Source organism: Rhinolophus sinicus, chromosome 18 (assembly GCF_057876585.1).
Source record: "Rhinolophus sinicus isolate RSI-liver-muscle chromosome 18, RSI-T2T, whole genome shotgun sequence".
Taxonomy (NCBI): Eukaryota; Metazoa; Chordata; class Mammalia; order Chiroptera; family Rhinolophidae; genus Rhinolophus; species Rhinolophus sinicus.
The window spans coordinates 91,776,053-91,792,577 of NC_142518.1; the positions used below are offsets into that span (position 1 = coordinate 91,776,053).

The window sequence follows — 16,525 nt, forward strand, 5'->3', positions numbered from 1 at the left end:
TTCAAGGTTAACTTTTTAAACAATGCCTACCTTGATAAAAAGCATTTGTCAGATAGATGCTCTATTACCTCCTTTCCTGTGTTTCTCTTCCTCATATGCATGATGAGAATACTTTTGCTTGTAGTTGTTGTGAAATCTGCTTGTTTGGGCATCTTCATTTCAAAACAAAACCAAAAAATTCTACCGAGTTTGTAAAATCTTTGAGTTTTAGTGCTGCCTGTCCCCTATTATCAACTCCCCTCAACCCTGACTTGGGCTATAATTTGATGTTCTTCCCCTTTTGATAGCATATTCTCTCTAAACTTTTCTAAAATGCCTGTCTTCAGTGCTTCCCCATAGTGTTTCAGTTTGGCCCATGATGGTGAAATATTTCAGGTTCCCCTATTTCATTTTTTCCCCTTTTGGTTGCTATATCCTATGGGCTCCTGTTTTATGCCTTTCATGGCTGCCCTTGACTTCTAGGGGTTGTTTTTTTGAGTTTTTTTTTTTTTTGGGGGGGAGGGTTGAGGAAGATCTCTGCTTCATTATGGTTTCTCTTCTACTATCTGTTCTCCCTCAGCTTAGCTGCTATTTTCTCCATTTTAAAGTTATTGCTCTCCTATTAGTCCAATTTTGTTTGGGTTTCCCCTGTTTTGTAGTGTGGTGATTATGTCGAGCTACCTACACTGCTGCCGGCTTTTTGGATTCATTCCCTTGAATCTTTCTCAGTCCTTCTACTAATGTGTACGGGTGCCTCCTAAATCCAAAAGTTTTGTTTGTTTTTTCAGCCACATTTATCACTTTGCATTGGTGAGCATGTGCTCTCCTTTGTTCTCACCATGAATTGGATGTATCTTGAGTTTTCCTCCCCAAAGTGGGGATAGCTCACAGTGGTCCCATTACCTTCTAGGCAGTGACCAGCATTTGATTCTGGGGCTGTGCAGCTGTTCATTTCTTAACAATTACATGGCTGTGACATCTGGGAAAATCCTTTGAGGTATTTCATATCCTTGTGCCTATGTTTCCTGGGTCATATGGGATTACCAGGTTTCTTCCAAGTTACTTTTAGGAACTTTGCCTTTGATGTGATGGTTCCCATCAGAGAGGGAGCGAGAGTAAGAGATTGAGAACGCCCACCACACGTAAGTGTGGGTACTGCGAGTGAAAGCAAGTGGTATACAATTGTGTACACCAGCAGAACCTACCAAGTGTGGTGTGTCTGTAAAGTTTTTCTTTTTTGCTCACTTCTCCTGATAAGTAATGTACAGTTGAGTGGTTAATAATTTGATTGGACATGATAATAAAACCCTAGAGCTACTGGATCAGAATCTCCAGGGTTGGGACATATGACTCTGTATTTTAAACAAGCTCCTCAGTTATCCTGGCATGGGAAACATTGGTGTCTATTGGCCATCTTGAGTCCTCCTGTCCTATATGGGCATTGACACCATCAGTGCCTCCTTAGAAGTTCCTTTTGCTTACTCTGGCTCAGGAGGACACATCTTGCCTTTTTGTGTAGACCACTTATCTCGATGCTTTCCTGCCTGTGCTTTCTACCCCTCCCCTCCCCTCCGCAGCAAAGGCTGTTGTTAATTAGCAGCAGTGGGCTTCACACAGGAAGGGATGCTGCTCTGATAAAATCATAACTGAAGAGTAGGAAGCCCAGATTTAAGCAGATGATCCATCTTTGGGATCTTGTGAAAACGGAGTGCCCAGTATCAGTTTTTCTTTCTAGGTAGTCATCAAATGTGTATCGTGTGGTAATTATTTTGGTTTTCACTTGGTTTTATTTTTGTGGTTGTTATTATTTTGGGTTTTGGGGGGAGTGTAAAAACTCCTTTGTCTGGGTGATGATAATTTTATATGTTGTTCTGTTTCCAAATGCCAGGATCCCCCTCCTTTGATGTCTGTCCCAGGCCCTACAAACTACTAACCCCTCTAAACAGAACAAAAATAACCTAAGAGTGAAAAAGCCCATGGTGACTGACTTATATCTGCTGCCTACAAATATTCAGGTAGCCACTATAATTTGTACTAGATATTGAAATTCATCTTATGGCAAGAACGGCCCCTTCCATGGCCTAAGTCTTTTAATGCTTTATAGAGAGAAAAGTTGAAAAAATTACCTGGAGTATCAGCCAACAGGCAGATCCATTGTTTCTTAAGCTGAGATATTCCAAGATATTCTAAGAAATAGTCAAAACTTGGTTAATCAGGATGTTCAGGGAATGGGATCCTGCTGAAATGATGTGAAGCAGACAGTCAATCCATTTATCCATTTGTCATACCCCATGTTGAAATCTTTCTAAAATTATGTTAACCCACATAACTGTCTTAGTAATATTAAGGATAATTTTCAGAAAAAGGTAAAATCATGAGTTGTATGGACATAAAAATGAACATGTGCTAAAGATTTTATTTTACTCATGAATCAACAAGGGAACCAGACAGATGTTATAGCCGGTTGAAAGAAAAAGTCCAAAAGCACAAATTTATATGGAGCAAAGGAATTGAGTTGCAAATGGAGGCAAAACTGGTTTTTCTACAATGGGGAGGAAAGTCAGTCCAAACTCTATGGGACAAGACAGAGTTGGCATACCCATCAGTTACCTGTAGTTTATAGAGGTGCAAAATAGCTTAAAGACAATGTACCAGGCTAGGATCAGGCAACTCCAAAGGGTGTACTATAGACAATGTATACTTTTTTCAGTGAAGTACAACATTTCTTTTCCTGTAGTAAGTGTGCATGGTGGACACATTTGTTTTGGTTGATTTTACTTCTTGACAATTTCTCAGGGTCATCACCTCAATTCTCATCCAGGTTTCAGTTCCATACAACATGCAATTACTGAGTGCTTACTCTATGTAAGACATTGCAGAGGAACTAGAGACAAAAAAGACGGTGTTTCTTATCTTAAGTAGCTGATTGTCTGGTGGGAGAGACAGACATGTCACATCCCCAGGTAACCACACTGGAGGAGAATAAGAATCAGGGCTGTGATAGAGACAGGAATGAAATGTTTCAGAACCAGAGAGGGAGGAGGTAACTGACTATGGGCTGGGGCTGGGGAGAAAACATGATGACATTTAAGCTAGTCCTTGACGGTGACAGAGAGAGGAAGAGGGGGAACAGGAGAGAACATTTCAGGGAGAGGAAACATCAAAGTCATGAAACTGGATGGTCTGTTCAGGGAAGGGTCGGGATGGCAAGGGCAGCAGGGGAATGAAAGGATGTGGCAGAAAAAGAGACTAGAGAGGAGGTTTGAGGCCAGGTCATGGAGGGCCCCAAATGCTGTGCTAAGAAGCACAGGTTTGATTCTGAAGATGGAGAAAAACTATTGAAAGCTTTGAGGAGGGAGGGGATGATGGGATCAAACTGGTGCTTTAGAAGATGAATTGATTGTAGAATCAAGAGATTGGAGGCAGAGGAATCAGTTAAGAGGCTATTGTAATATTCTGGGTGAGAGATGATGAGGGCCTGTGTCAGGATGGAGGTAGAAGGAGAGGACGGAGATGGCATTATTAAGGATTGACTCCTGATTGGATACAGGCAGTGGGGTAGAGAAGGAGTTGGAGACAACGACAATGCTGAAATTTCCAGACTAGGGGATAGTGGTGCTATTAACTGAGATAGGTAACACACTGGGTGTGGGGGGTTTATGGAAAAAGATAAGGAGTTTAGTTTGAGACACATTGAGTTTAAGGGGCTCAGTGGACATCCAATTAAGAGTAAGTTGCTGGCAGTTGGAAATTCTGGTCTGGGTCTAAGGAGAGAGATCAGGGCTATACATACAAATTTGGGCATCATCAGTGCACAAAAGGGGTGTGTTGAAACTGGGATCTCATAAGCTGAAAGAGAAGGAGGGGCAGGGTTGACATACACAGAGAAGTGGGTAGTGGAGAACCAGCGAGAGCCACACTGACTAGTGAGACCGAAAGAGACAGAGAAGGAAGGCAAGAGACACAGAGGGAACCAGAAAGACAAAAGAGGGTGACAAGGCTGAGATGTGAGGAAGGAGAGTGGTGGGGGGAGGAGGAGGAGAGTGGAGCCTGAGGGGAAAAGGAGAAAGTGAGATAAAGGAGGGAAAGGATAACGGCAAGAGAGGTGAGAAAGGGGAGAAAGTTGGAGGCAAGGGAACTGTGCCAGAGAGAGATAGGAGATAAAGAGAAGAGAAGCAGGGGAGAGGGGAAGAGGGAGACAGCTGGGAGAATAATAGGGAGAAAAAGAGTAAGAAAAGGGGAAGAGATTGGAGAGGGTGTCAGAGACAAGGAGAGACTGAGTATGATGAGGGCCAGCTTTCTGGGGCAGGTGGAGGGAGAGAAGGACCCTAGAGAAGCCAGCAGGCACTGGATCAGGAGAGGGGCAAGTAATAAGGAAAGGGCGGGGCCAGAATCACCTATGCTGCAGAGATAGGGAGTAGGGTGAGAACTGAGGAGAGAATGGGGTTATGTGGCTCTGCTCACCCCTCACTGCCTCTCCCCCTTTGTTCACTCTCTCTGTGCCATGCTGACCTCCTGCCTCTTCCTTGATGTTAGCAGGCAGCCTCCTGCCTTAGGACCTTTGTATCGTAGATTGTTGCCTCTGCCTGGAATGCTCTTCACCCAAATATCTGCATAGCTTACCCCTTTGCTTCCTTACAAGATGTTGAAATGTGTCCTCAGCATGACCTACCCTGATCACCCCCTTTCAAACTGTAGCCCATTCTGCCCCCCTACCCATGACCATCACCGTGACCCTTAGCCTCTGTTTTATACCACCTTCTAACATACTGTAAACAGAATCATTTAATGTGTTTATTGTCTGTCTCATCCCACTAGAATATAAGCTCCATGAAGGTAGGGAGTTTTTCTTAATTGTTGAATCCCCAGTACCTAGAACAATGTTGGCACATAGTAGGAGCTCAATAAATATCGGTTGAATGAATAGTGATATTATGTTGCATATGGACAATCTCTGAAAATTGTTCAAAGAATAAAACAAATCCCTGACGTAACGATTTTATTGTGATTTGCTTCTTTGAAAACTGGAGAACAGCATTAGATTCTGATCAATGGAGGCTTCTGTTCAGTTGAGCCTTGATGATTGAGGCTTTTAGGTGATAAATGAACTCAAGAGTTAAAGGGTCTCAAGACAAGCTCATTGGAGAAATCTTTTTTTCTTGATGCCTCATTTTATCTAGAACGTGAATTGGCTGTGCAGTGGTTGTCAACAGCAAGAGCTGGACATTGGCTGGTGAAGGGGGTGGTAGGTCAGGGGGATGACAGGCAGATAGGAAGGGACAAGGACAGAAATATGTGGTTCTTGACGGAACATTGTTTTCTGCTTCTTTATGGTCAGAGTACAAAGAGTATTGCATGATTTGGAGGAAGCTTTAAAACAGGTTAGTTATAAGCATCATACCTATTTAACTCCCAACTTGAAACCAGAATAGAGTTATTTTTGAAGGGCTTATAAAGAAAGTGTGTGCTTCCTCTGGAGAGCTTAAATTGGCTACGTCACTTAAATACCTCAGTACCTGGGCAGCCGGATGGCTCAGTTGGTTAGAGTGTGAGCTCTGAACAACAGGGTTGCGGGTTTGATTCCCACATGGGCCAGTGAGCTGCGCCCTCCACAACTAGAAAGAAGTCAATGAGCTGCTGCTGGGCTCCTGGAGGGGCAGCCAGATGGCTCAGTTGGTTAGAGCTCAAGCTCTCAGCAACAAGGTTGCCGGTTCAATTCCCGCGTGGGATGGTGGGCTGCGCCCCCTGCAACTAAAGATTGAAAATGGTGACTGGTCTTGGAGCTGAGCTGCGCCCTCCACAATTAGATTGAAGGACAGCGACTTGGAGCTGATGGGCTCTGGAGAAACACACTGTTCCCCGATATTCCCCAATAAAAATAAAAATAAAATAACTTCAGTACCCGTGGACTAGAGTTGATGAGAAAAAGATCCCCAGTAGTCTTTCAATGCACTGTTCATGTAGGAGAACTACCCTATAATTATAGTTGGTTAGGCTAAATGTCTGTAGAAAAATATACTGTCATCTCATTTGTCTGAAATAGATTGAATTTCCTCGAACACTCAAGCATATCTGTCTTTACGATAATTTAAAAATCACTCTAGGTGATTAACAGCATCTTCATTTCCATCCTGAAACCTATGGATTCCTGGAAAGCTGGTGCTCCCTCATCCCAATTTGGCCCTTCATTTCCCATAGCAGTCTGGCTTGTGAGAGAGACTGCTTTAACATTTTGGTGCTATAACTACCTTTATTTAAGTGTTTCCTTGTTAAAGGTAGTTAAAGCAGCTGTCCCTGTTATGAGTTTTGATTTTTTTGGGTTCTATTTCCTCAGGGGGAGTGGCCACAGCAGGTCCTATCTGGTGGTGAGTGGCTGTCATGATCTCTACAGCACCGCTCTACAGCGGCGTGCACAACTGGACCAGTTCTGACCGGATTCGCATGTGTGGAATCAACGAGGAGAGGTGAGGAGGCTTCCAGTGAGTGGTACCTACTCACCAGAGAGATAGCCACAGCAGGGTCTGGGGAAGGGGTTGTTGGTCATTTCTAATTTTCTTGAGATGCGATGGGGCTAGGAATGTGTGAGTGGCCTGCTCTGCTTTGCCATCCGTGTTCAGATGAAGGTGAGGAGGCCAACAGATGACCTTTCACCAACCAGTATTTGTCTACTCATTAAAAACTGTCAGATGGTAGAGTAAGGGGAAGCTCAGGCAATTGCAGTTTTTATTTGCTACAACCATGTTTGGTGCCCACAGATATGCATACGATATTTTTGGCCTTGATCTTAGCCTGGAAGAAAGGTAATTCTATCATTCAGCTTTGTACTGGGTACTGTTAGTGGGTGTTCTGGTGATCAGTGCTTTCCTGCCTCATGAGGCTAATGGCGATTTGCAGTGAGACCCTTATGAAGTATCAAAGGTAGATCAAACTGCTTAATGTAGATTTCATACGAAATTGAGAGTTGGTGATGCCTGTTTGATCTCTGTGTGTTTTCAGTTCTCTGTTCTCCAAAATATTTGGTTGACCAAGCTATGCCATTTCCTGATCATGCCTCATATGAAAGGTACTCAAAATGGCCTTCAGATTTAATCTTTGATTTTCATAACCGTTGGCCAAAGAACTGTGTGTGATGGTTGCAATGCCTCTCCCATTTTTAGAGATGGCATGGCTCCCCCATGCTTTCTGGTATTTAGCTATTGTTTCAGTCCATCCATTGTTTGAGTTCAAATACATCTGATCAGTCACGTAGAACACAGAATGATATAGCTTTTCTTAGGATTCAAGAAATGTCATTTCCTTGGGTAAATCTTAGAAGTATGTGCATAGGTATGTGTGCATGTGGGGGAATGTTGGCAATTTTGAAGGGAAAAGGAGTGGACGTCTTTGTGTCTATCTACTTTCTTTTTCCCTTGTTAACTGGAGAAGTGCGTACTTGACTGAGGTTCAGGTTAGGAGAATAGACCTTTTTATTTTTTTAAAGCCATTTTTCACCTGATTGCTTAATGTTGTTTATACTGAGGGACAAGTTAGAGTGGACTTAAAAGGAATTTAATTTTAGAATATAAAAGTCAAGACCAAGGAAAATAAGACAAAATTCTTTCAGATCTTAATAAGAAAGGTATTTTCCTTTGCATGTGAGGTATGTCCTTAGATAATTACTAAGGGATGATCTGGGGGAAGGCAGGGTATTGGTATTGATTTGTGTAAGTATTCATTGGCAACTAGTTATAAGTGGTTGAGACTTTGATACAGAGATCTTGGACTAGAGACTTCAAAAAAATCAGTGCTCAAGTTACCTTGGTTCACTGTCCGTTCTAAATGCCTGCTCAGAAAGGAGCAGGGAGTGGGCCCAAAACTCGATTTTCCCTCTTTATGGACCTTTCTGCAGATGTTAAATTACCAAATATGCCTAGTGGTTAAGATGACCTTTTAAGTGTTGTCACTTCTGATCTTACCTACCCTTTATTGTCGCCTTCCTGCTACAGTCTAGGCCATGCTACAGCTGATTTCCAAAATGTGATCTTACCTTATTTAAAAACCATCTTTCTCAGTGTTTTACAACTTGTAGAACTTTGACATTTTGGGTATAAAGCTGTACCTGTGGCTTAACTCTTAAAGGTATGTTTGGGAAGCCTGCCCAGCTTCATCAGATGCAGTTGACTGCAGGGACCAGGGGCAGGGGCTTTCTGCTGGCCCCAGGTGGCTGACTCTAGTTAAACCTCCCGCAAAATCTCTACTTGCTTGCTTGCTTCCTTTCTTGTACCCATTCATTCCTTCGTTCAACAAACATTTATTAAACCCATTGAGAGCAAACCAATCGTCACTGGACATTGGTGGTTAGTGCTGTAGAGTGGCATGTACAGATCCTGTGGGAGTCTAGCTGCAAGAATGACAAACTTCCTGGGGGGAATAAGGGAAAGCTTCCCAGAGGCAGTGACACCGGAGTCAGGGCTTGGATGAGTAGGAGTTTGAGGTGAGGGTTGGCATTGCCCACATGGTGTGTTTGGAATGAAGGTGGTCTTGGTGTGTGGTGAGAAGGGGAAGTCTGCAAGGGCTGGGACATAAGGAACCTGGCATGTGACCTGTAAACAGGTCTCAACAGAAACTATAAAAGGTCTGGTCTGACAGTGGTGCTAGCCCTTAATAATTAGGAAAATGGCCTAGAAAGGTTATGGTCAGTTCTGGTTTAAGTTCAACAAAGCGTTGAGCATAGCAGCACAGGGTCACCTCTGTTGGGAAAAAATGGCAGGATTGATTTTCAGTCCTGATTGAAGCCTGGTTTGACCCCTGCTCCCTCCTTCCAGCCACCTGAACCCTCCTAACGTTGCCTGGTTGACCCAGCTCTCTGGGTGTACCCTCCCCTGCAAGTTGTTCCTGTCCCAGGTTTTTCCCTCAATGGAACAATTTAATGTTTTCTTAGTTGTGCACACCCCAATTCTCAGAGGACTTGAAATGTGGCCTCACGACATTTTCCCAAAGCCTCGGGGGCTGGCACTCAGGTGTGGGATGGCTGGAGTAGCCAGGACTACTGCTCCTGCTGCCACTGCTGCTGCCACCTCCAGAGTCTCTGGGTTGGTGGCTGGCTTTGCACTCTCTGGTGGCTTCCTTTTGGAGGGCAGGGTTTCTGCTTTCAAGATGATTTTATGCTAGGTGGAAGCAGAGCAAGGCGGGTGGTTGAGTATGCAGCCAGCTCCCCTTTGCATGGTCAGGAGGGGAGATAATGTAAATAAATAGCATCCTCCCTCTGCATTCTCTCATGTGGGGTTGGTGAAGAGGGGAGGCACTGCCGCTTGTTTCCCCTCACCACCATCCTTCCCCCCCCCCTCAAAAAAAGAGAAAACACCCAAAAAACATCCGTGACAAGTCTAGTTGGAACACTCTTCTCTCTGGCCCAAGACTGGGGATATGTCTTGCTTTTCTGGTCTCTCAGGAGTTGACGTCAAGGTATGTTTTCCCTTTAACCTCAGGTCCTGCTTTGTCCCCATCTTTGAGACCCATGACTGAATCTCCAGCTCTTGTCTCTCCTTACTATCATTTCTGTTTGTCACCAACAGTGAGTGCTAGCAGTAGAACCCTCCCACTTCTGTAAGCTTAGCTTCCTTTGAAAGAGAAGGAGCCTCCCCTCCCCCCTACTCCCCCTACTTAGGCCTGAAAAGATGGGGAGAGGCCCCTGGTGATCACCCTTGCCTTTTTCTCTTCTCTTGCCCCAGGTACCATTTTGGAGTCCATCAATGGGGCCTTGTTCCAGTGGGAGGGAGGGAGTTATCAGTGCTCTCCCCAGTCTTGTGGGGCTTGGCTTCGGGCACCTGGACTTCCCTCTGGCTAGGGTGGCTGGTGAGGTGGATGCTGTCTTCTTCAGGGGCTCAGGGCGAGGCTCCAAAGAAGGGAGGCAAAACTCAAGGCAGTCCACCTCCTGAGCGGCGCACAGAGCATTCCTGTGCTTTGCCCCCTTAGGAACTGCCATGTGGCACTTCTGCTGGAGCTTCATCCTGGCACCCAAACCTCCCAGTTGGCCAGTCACACCACTGTTGCTGCCCCACTGTGTCTTCCCCAGTGGTACACTCTTCCTTTATTCAAACTACCAAACTTCCAGGGGGTGTTATCCTCTCTTCAACTTCACCCTCCCAGTCTGACTTTCTTTTTTGTCCGGATGTACCATTTTCTAAGATTCTTGTCTGAAATTTAGAGAAGACTTTTTGAGTATGTGGGGGTACAGTTAAGTTTTCCTCCTTTGTAACTTAGCTCTCTGGTCTTGAGCCCTTCCCTCTGCGATACACCAACTTGAATTTAGGATCTGTGGCCTTTAAGGCCTCACTTTGGGATGGGAAAGAATGTGGTGGGACTAGGAGGCCAAGGGAAGAGTGGGGAGCTGGCAGGGGTTGGACACAGGCAGGGTATAAAGATTGGAGGGAAGGCGCTGGCTGGAGCTCGCTGGTATTCCAGAAAGAGGGAAGAGGTACGTACTCTGGAGGGAAAGAAGTCGTGCCCTTCAAATGCCCCTCAGCACCCAGTGACCTGGTGGCCTTGAATCAGTATCAACATGTGTGCTAATAAATGTATATGTGCTCTAGGCAAGCCCATCAGGTGAATAGGTGATGATTCACATTTAGAACATGGAACACAGTGGAGGTGGTTATTTGTTTTAGGAAGATTACTCTTATGGTACCTACAGCCCGCTTCCCTTATAGACTTAAGATGGCATTTAAGAGAAAAGCAGTTTGCATGCCTTTTGAGATCTTCTGTGATTCACCTCTCCCCTTTTGGCAATGCCCAGTACCCTGTAGATGGTCACTTTGACGGGTAAGCTCAGGGGACAAGGCAAAAGTGTTGGGGTGTCCTTCACACTCCTGGCAAGAGCACTAGAAAAAAGGATACACAGCCCAAAGAGGGTAGTCTAGTCAGACTGGGCTCTTTTGTGGGAACTTGCAAAGCTAGGCATGGAGGCTCTGGTTTGCAACTTGGACCCTCTAATTCCTTGTGGTTTCCCCCAAGCCACCAAGAGAAGCAAGACAGGAAAGTTTATGGGAACCCAGGCAGGCAGGGGGAATTCTGGGGAAGGTGGTGGTGGTCCCAAAACTAGGCCTCATGTCCCTTCTCTGGTTGTGTCTCCCATGCTAGAAGAGCACCTCTTTCTGATGAGGAGTCCACGACAGGTGACTGCCAGCGCTTTGGATCTCAGGAGTTTTGTGTCAGCAGCAGTTTTTCCAAGGTAAGGGGCTATGTGGAGCCACGTGCCACCTGCCAAAGGGTGGAGCTAAACTGCCTGGGTGACGTGCCCAGCCTGCTGTCCTCAGCAGGGGGACAGGAAGGGACAGGGTATTTCCCAGGAGTTGCTGTATTTGAGACAGAAATTGGCCAGCTGCTCTTTGCTTCTACTGAGACCTGGTTGGTTGAGATGCAAAGAGGACCAGCGGTCACCTCACCTGGGCCTTGGGACACTTGCACCATCCACAGAGAGCTACTAAGATGGGCACACTGCTCTGTTGTTGCAGGTGGAGCTCACAGCAGTTGGAAGTGGCAGCAATGCCCGGGGGACAGACCCAGATGGCAGTGCAACAGAAAAACTTGGGTACAAGTCAGAAGACAAGCCTGACAACCCCCAGCCGAAAATGGACTATGCTGGGAATATGGCAGAGGCCGAGGGTCTCTTGGTACCCCTGAGCAGCCCGGGAGAAGGGCTAAAGCTTCCGCTTCCTGAAAGCACCGAAGCAGGAAACAGCAGGCCGGACTGCTCCTGGACTCCCCTCAGCACCCAAATGAGCAAACAGGTGGACTGCTCACCTGCTGGGGTAAAGGCTTTGGACTCTGGGCATGGTGTTGGGGAGAAGAATACTTTCATTTTGGCAACTCTGGGAACTGGAGTTCCCGTGGAGGGAACCCTGCCTCTGGTTACCACTAACTTCAGTCCACTGCCAGCTCCCATCTGCCCCCCTGCTCCCAGTTCAGCCTCCGTCCCCCCGTCTGTTCCGGATCCATTCCAGGTTCCCCTCTCTGTCCCCGCCCCAGTGCCCCATTCGGGGCTAGTTCCTGTCCAGGTTGCCACTTCGGCTCCAGCTCCTTCCCCTCCCTTAGCACCAGTCCCGGCTCTGGCTCCTGCACCACCATCAGTGCCCACGCTCATCTCTGATTCGAACCCCCTCTCGGTTTCAGCCTCGGTCTTGGTGCCCATGCCAGCTTCTGCTCCGCCCTCGGGACCCGTTCCCCTGTCAGCTCCAGCCCCTACCCCCCTCTCAGTCCCAGTTTCAGCTCCTCCCTTGGCCTTGATCCAGGCTCCTGTGCCCCCTTCGGCTCCAACCCTTGTTTTGGCACCTGTCCCCACTCCAGTCCTGGCTCCCATGCCGGCATCCACGCCTCCAGCAGCTCCCGGCCCTCCGTCAGTGCCGATGGCCACTCCAACCCCATCCTCTGGCCCACCTTCCACTCCCACCCTCATCCCTGCCTTTGCTCCTACGCCGGTGCCTGCACCCACCCCAGCCCCAATCTTTACTCCAGCCCCCACGCCCATGCCGGCTGCCACTCCAACTGCCATTCCTACATCTGCACCCATCCCCGCCTCCTTTAGTTTGAGTCGAGTGTGTTTTCCTGCAGCTCAGGCACCAGCTATGCAAAAAGTCCCTCTGTCCTTTCAGCCAGGGACGGTACTGACCCCGAGCCAGCCACTGGTATATATCCCACCTCCGAGCTGTGGGCAGCCACTCAGTGTGGCCACACTGCCAACCACCCTGGGAGTTTCCTCCACTCTTACACTCCCTGTCCTGCCATCCTACTTGCAGGACAGGTGTCTCCCCGGTGTGCTGGCCTCCCCAGAGCTACGGTCTTACCCATATGCATTTTCTGTGGCCCGGCCTCTGACTTCAGATTCCAAGCTGGTCTCTCTGGAGGTGAACAGGCTCCCATGTGCTTCCCCATCTGGCAGCACCAGCACCCAGCCTGCGCCCGATGGGGTCCCTGGGTCTTTGGCAGATACTTCCCTCTCCACTGCTTCTGCCAAGGTGCTTCCAGCACCACAACCTTTGCTGCCAGCCCCCAGCGTAAGCTCAGCCCCACTCCATGCCACCAAGATGCCAGGTGGTGCCGAACAGCAAACAGAAGGGACTTCCGTCACCTTCTCTCCCCTCAAGTCACCTCCACAGCTGGAGCGAGAGATGGCCTCTCCACCGGAGTGCAGCGAGATGCCCCTTGACCTCTCCTCTAAGTCCAACCGCCAGAAGCTTCCATTGCCGAATCAACGCAAGACACCCCCCATGCCTGTGTTGACCCCTGTGCACACCAGCAGCAAGGCCCTCCTCTCCACGGTCCTGTCTAGGTCTCAGCGCACAACCCAGGCTGCCGGCAGCAATGTCACCTCATGCCTGGGCTCCACTGCCTCGCCCTTCGTCATCTTTCCTGAGATTGTGAGGAATGGGGACCCGAGCACCTGGGTGAAGAACTCAACTGCGCTGATCAGCACCATTCCTGGCACCTACGTGGGAGTGGCCAACCCAGTGCCTGCCTCCCTGCTGCTGAACAAAGAGCCCAGCCTGGGCCTCAACAGAGACCCCTGCCATCTCCCCAAGCAGGAACCCATCTCTATCATCGATCAAGGAGAGCCTAAGAGCACTGGTGCCCCTTGTGGCAAGAAGGGCAGCCAGGCTGGGACTGAGGGACAGCCAAGCACAGTCAAACGTTACACCCCAGCCCGCATCGCCCCGGGGCTGCCGGGCTGCCAAAGCAAGGAGCTCTCTCTATGGAAGCCCACGGGGCCAGCAAATATTTACCCACGGTGTTCAGTCAATGGGAAACCCACCAGCACCCAGGTCCTGCCTGTTGGCTGGTCACCATACCACCAAGCGTCTCTGCTTTCCATTGGCATTTCTAGTGCCGGGCAACTGACCCCCAGTCAGGGAGTGCCCATTAGGCCCACCAGCGTTGTTTCTGAGTTTTCTGGCGTGCCGTCTCTCGGCCCCACTGAAGCTGTGCATGGACTTCCCGAGGGGCAGCCACGGCCTGGGGGCCCCTTTCCTCCAGAGCAGGACACTGGCACAAAGAACAAAACTTGCCGCATTGCTGCCAAGCCTTATGAAGAACAAGTCAACCCTGTCCTCCTGACTCTCAGCCCTCAGACAGGGACCATAGCGCTGTCTGTTCAGCCTAGCAGTGGGGACCTAAGAGTGAGTCAGGGGCCTGAGGAATCAGAGAGCCACCTCTGCCCTGACAGCACTCCTAAGACAGAAGGCCCTAAGGGGACTTGTGGCGTGAAGCTGGCAGGAGACACAAAGCCTAAGAACCAAGTGCTGGCCACCTACATGTCCCACGAGCTGGTCCTGGCCACCCCCCAGAGCCTGCGCAAGATGCCCGAGCTGCCATTGCTACCTCATGACAGCCGCCCCAAGGAACTTACTTTGGACGTGGTCCCAAGCAGCAAGAGGGGCTCCAATACACAGCTTTCGCAGCTTGGAAGCCAGGTGGACCTGGGGCGGGTGAAAATGGAGAAGGTGGATGGTGATGTGGTCTTCAATTTAGCCACCTGCTTCCGGGCCGATGGCCTCCCAGCAGCTCCCCAGAGGGGCCAAGCTGAAGTTCGGAATAAGGCTGGGCAGGCCCGAGTGAAACAGGAAAGCGTGGGGGTCTTTGCTTGCAAGAACAAGTGGCAGCCAGATGGGGTGACCGATGGGGTGACTGAATCTCTGCCACTCAAGAAAATGAAGTGTGGCAAAGAGAAGGATGGTGAGGAGCAGCAGTCACAAGCCAAGGTCATAGGCCGGAGTTCCCATGGACCCAAGGTTAGTACTGGACTGAGGTTGAGGGCAGGGCCCAGACACCAGTGGTCTGCTTTGTCCTGCACATGTCAACCTTGTTTAACTGTGGCAGTGTTCTTGAGTAGCTCTGTGAACCGAACTGATTGGAAGGCATGTATAAAGTGAATAATGACCTGCTCTCCCCTTTCTAAGTCACATTCTCCATATGTGGTATTTCAGCATGTAGAGGGGCTGGTGTGCATTTTGTAGGATGTAGGAAATGGTTTGGTCCCTGAAGCAAGGGAAACCATTGTCCCAGATGAGGTTGGAAAGCGGAAGACGGTATTGGTGAGGGAAATCAATAACAGGCCCTTCCTTGCATAACCATTCTTCCTTTTCCTTTTCTAAGACAACCGCTGGCCTTGAGAACTTGGGGCCCAGGGAGGGAAGGGGCCTTTGACAGGGTTGTTCTTTGTACCACTGGGGGAGCCTGCTCAGGATTTGCTTGGAGTTTTGTGGGGCTAGAGCCAATTTGGCTTCTGGGCTTATCCACCAGTTTCCTACCCCGGTAATGCTTAAGGTGGCAGCTTTGGGGTTTCTGCCCATTGGGAATTTGGTATGCAAGGCAGGTAAGCATCTAGGTCTGGGTTCTTAATGGGCTAAGGATGGTGGCAGTGTTCTAAGCAGAAAGGTCGGTCACAAGGACTTGACTTGAATCCAGTGGTCCTCCAGAGGGGATCCGAAAAGACACTGGTGATCCAAGGAGATTCTTGAAGCAGTTGAGGATAGGGCTTATTCAAAATATGGAGGAATTTGAAGTTCTGTTAACAAGCCTTCAAATTGGATGTTGATATACACTGATGAATAGATTTCTAGCCAGAGTACCATGAATTTATTTGAGGCAGAAACTCTTAGTCTTTTTTGCGCTATAGAGTGCTTTGAGAAGTGATAAGAGCTACGGACCTCAGAATTTTGCCAATAATTTCAAGGGGTTCATGGACCCATCCCCTCCCCAAAGCCCACCCAGGGACTCCAGATTAAGAACCCCGGGGATAGAATTCAGATGGGGTTTACTCAATGACCTCACAACCACCTCTGTATGGCAGATATGTGCGAAGTAGGAACATAGGTCACAACATAGTAGAATATATATATATACTACAGCATTTGCTCAGGTAACTGCAATCTGCCCTTGATGGTAATAATAATAATAATAATTCATGTCATTATAGTTGTTCCCATTTGTTGAAGTACTATATACCAAGTGCTTCCTATATACATCTTCTAACTTAGTCCTCACAACAACCCTATGAGGTAAACACTACACCCAATTTGCAGATAAGAAAATAAAGGAAACAGACTGAGTGGGTAAGTTACCCAAAGTTACACAGCTACTAAATGGCAGAGCTGGAACTCATTGGCTCCAAAGTTCATGTTCATCTTCAGTTATACCATACTATCTTCCATTCTTCTCATTATGCATAGCTATTTTACTGACCACTTAGCAAGTGTTTGTTGAGAAGCTCGTACATGCCAGTCCTTCCCAGGCAGTGGGACTACATTGTTAGGAGGGTGGAATAGTGTTTTGGTGAGGAGTGTGCTCTCTGCAACCAGGCCCAGTGTCTGAGTTTGAATCTTGTTCCTACTTCTTACCTGAGTGATATCACTCAAATTACTTAATTTCTCTGGCCTTCAGTTTTCTCATCTGTACAATGAGACAATAATAGTACCTACTCATAGGGCTATGTAAAGACTAAATGTGATGATGATGTGAAATGTCCAGAATAGGCAAATCAATCGAGCTAGAACATAGATCAGTGGCTGCCTAA

The 16,525-nt window shown here is 47.9% G+C and overlaps 1 protein-coding gene across 7 annotated transcripts in view; it reads left to right on the top strand.

Annotated features, from left to right (window-relative positions):
* The window catches only part of BCORL1 (BCL6 corepressor like 1), a 66,970-nt gene that overhangs the window by 12,700 nt on the left and 37,745 nt on the right, over positions 1–16,525 (top strand). For all 7 annotated transcript variants that reach the window (XM_088794970.1, XM_088794967.1, XM_088794969.1 and 4 more), the window contains 3 exons: positions 6,314–6,443; positions 11,098–11,188; positions 11,472–14,741. In XM_088794970.1, coding sequence (XP_088651096.1) covers positions 6,358–6,443; positions 11,098–11,188; positions 11,472–14,741 — 3,447 coding nt within the window. In that variant the 5' untranslated portion in view covers positions 6,314–6,357. The remainder of the gene's footprint in view (positions 1–6,313; positions 6,444–11,097; positions 11,189–11,471; positions 14,742–16,525) is intronic.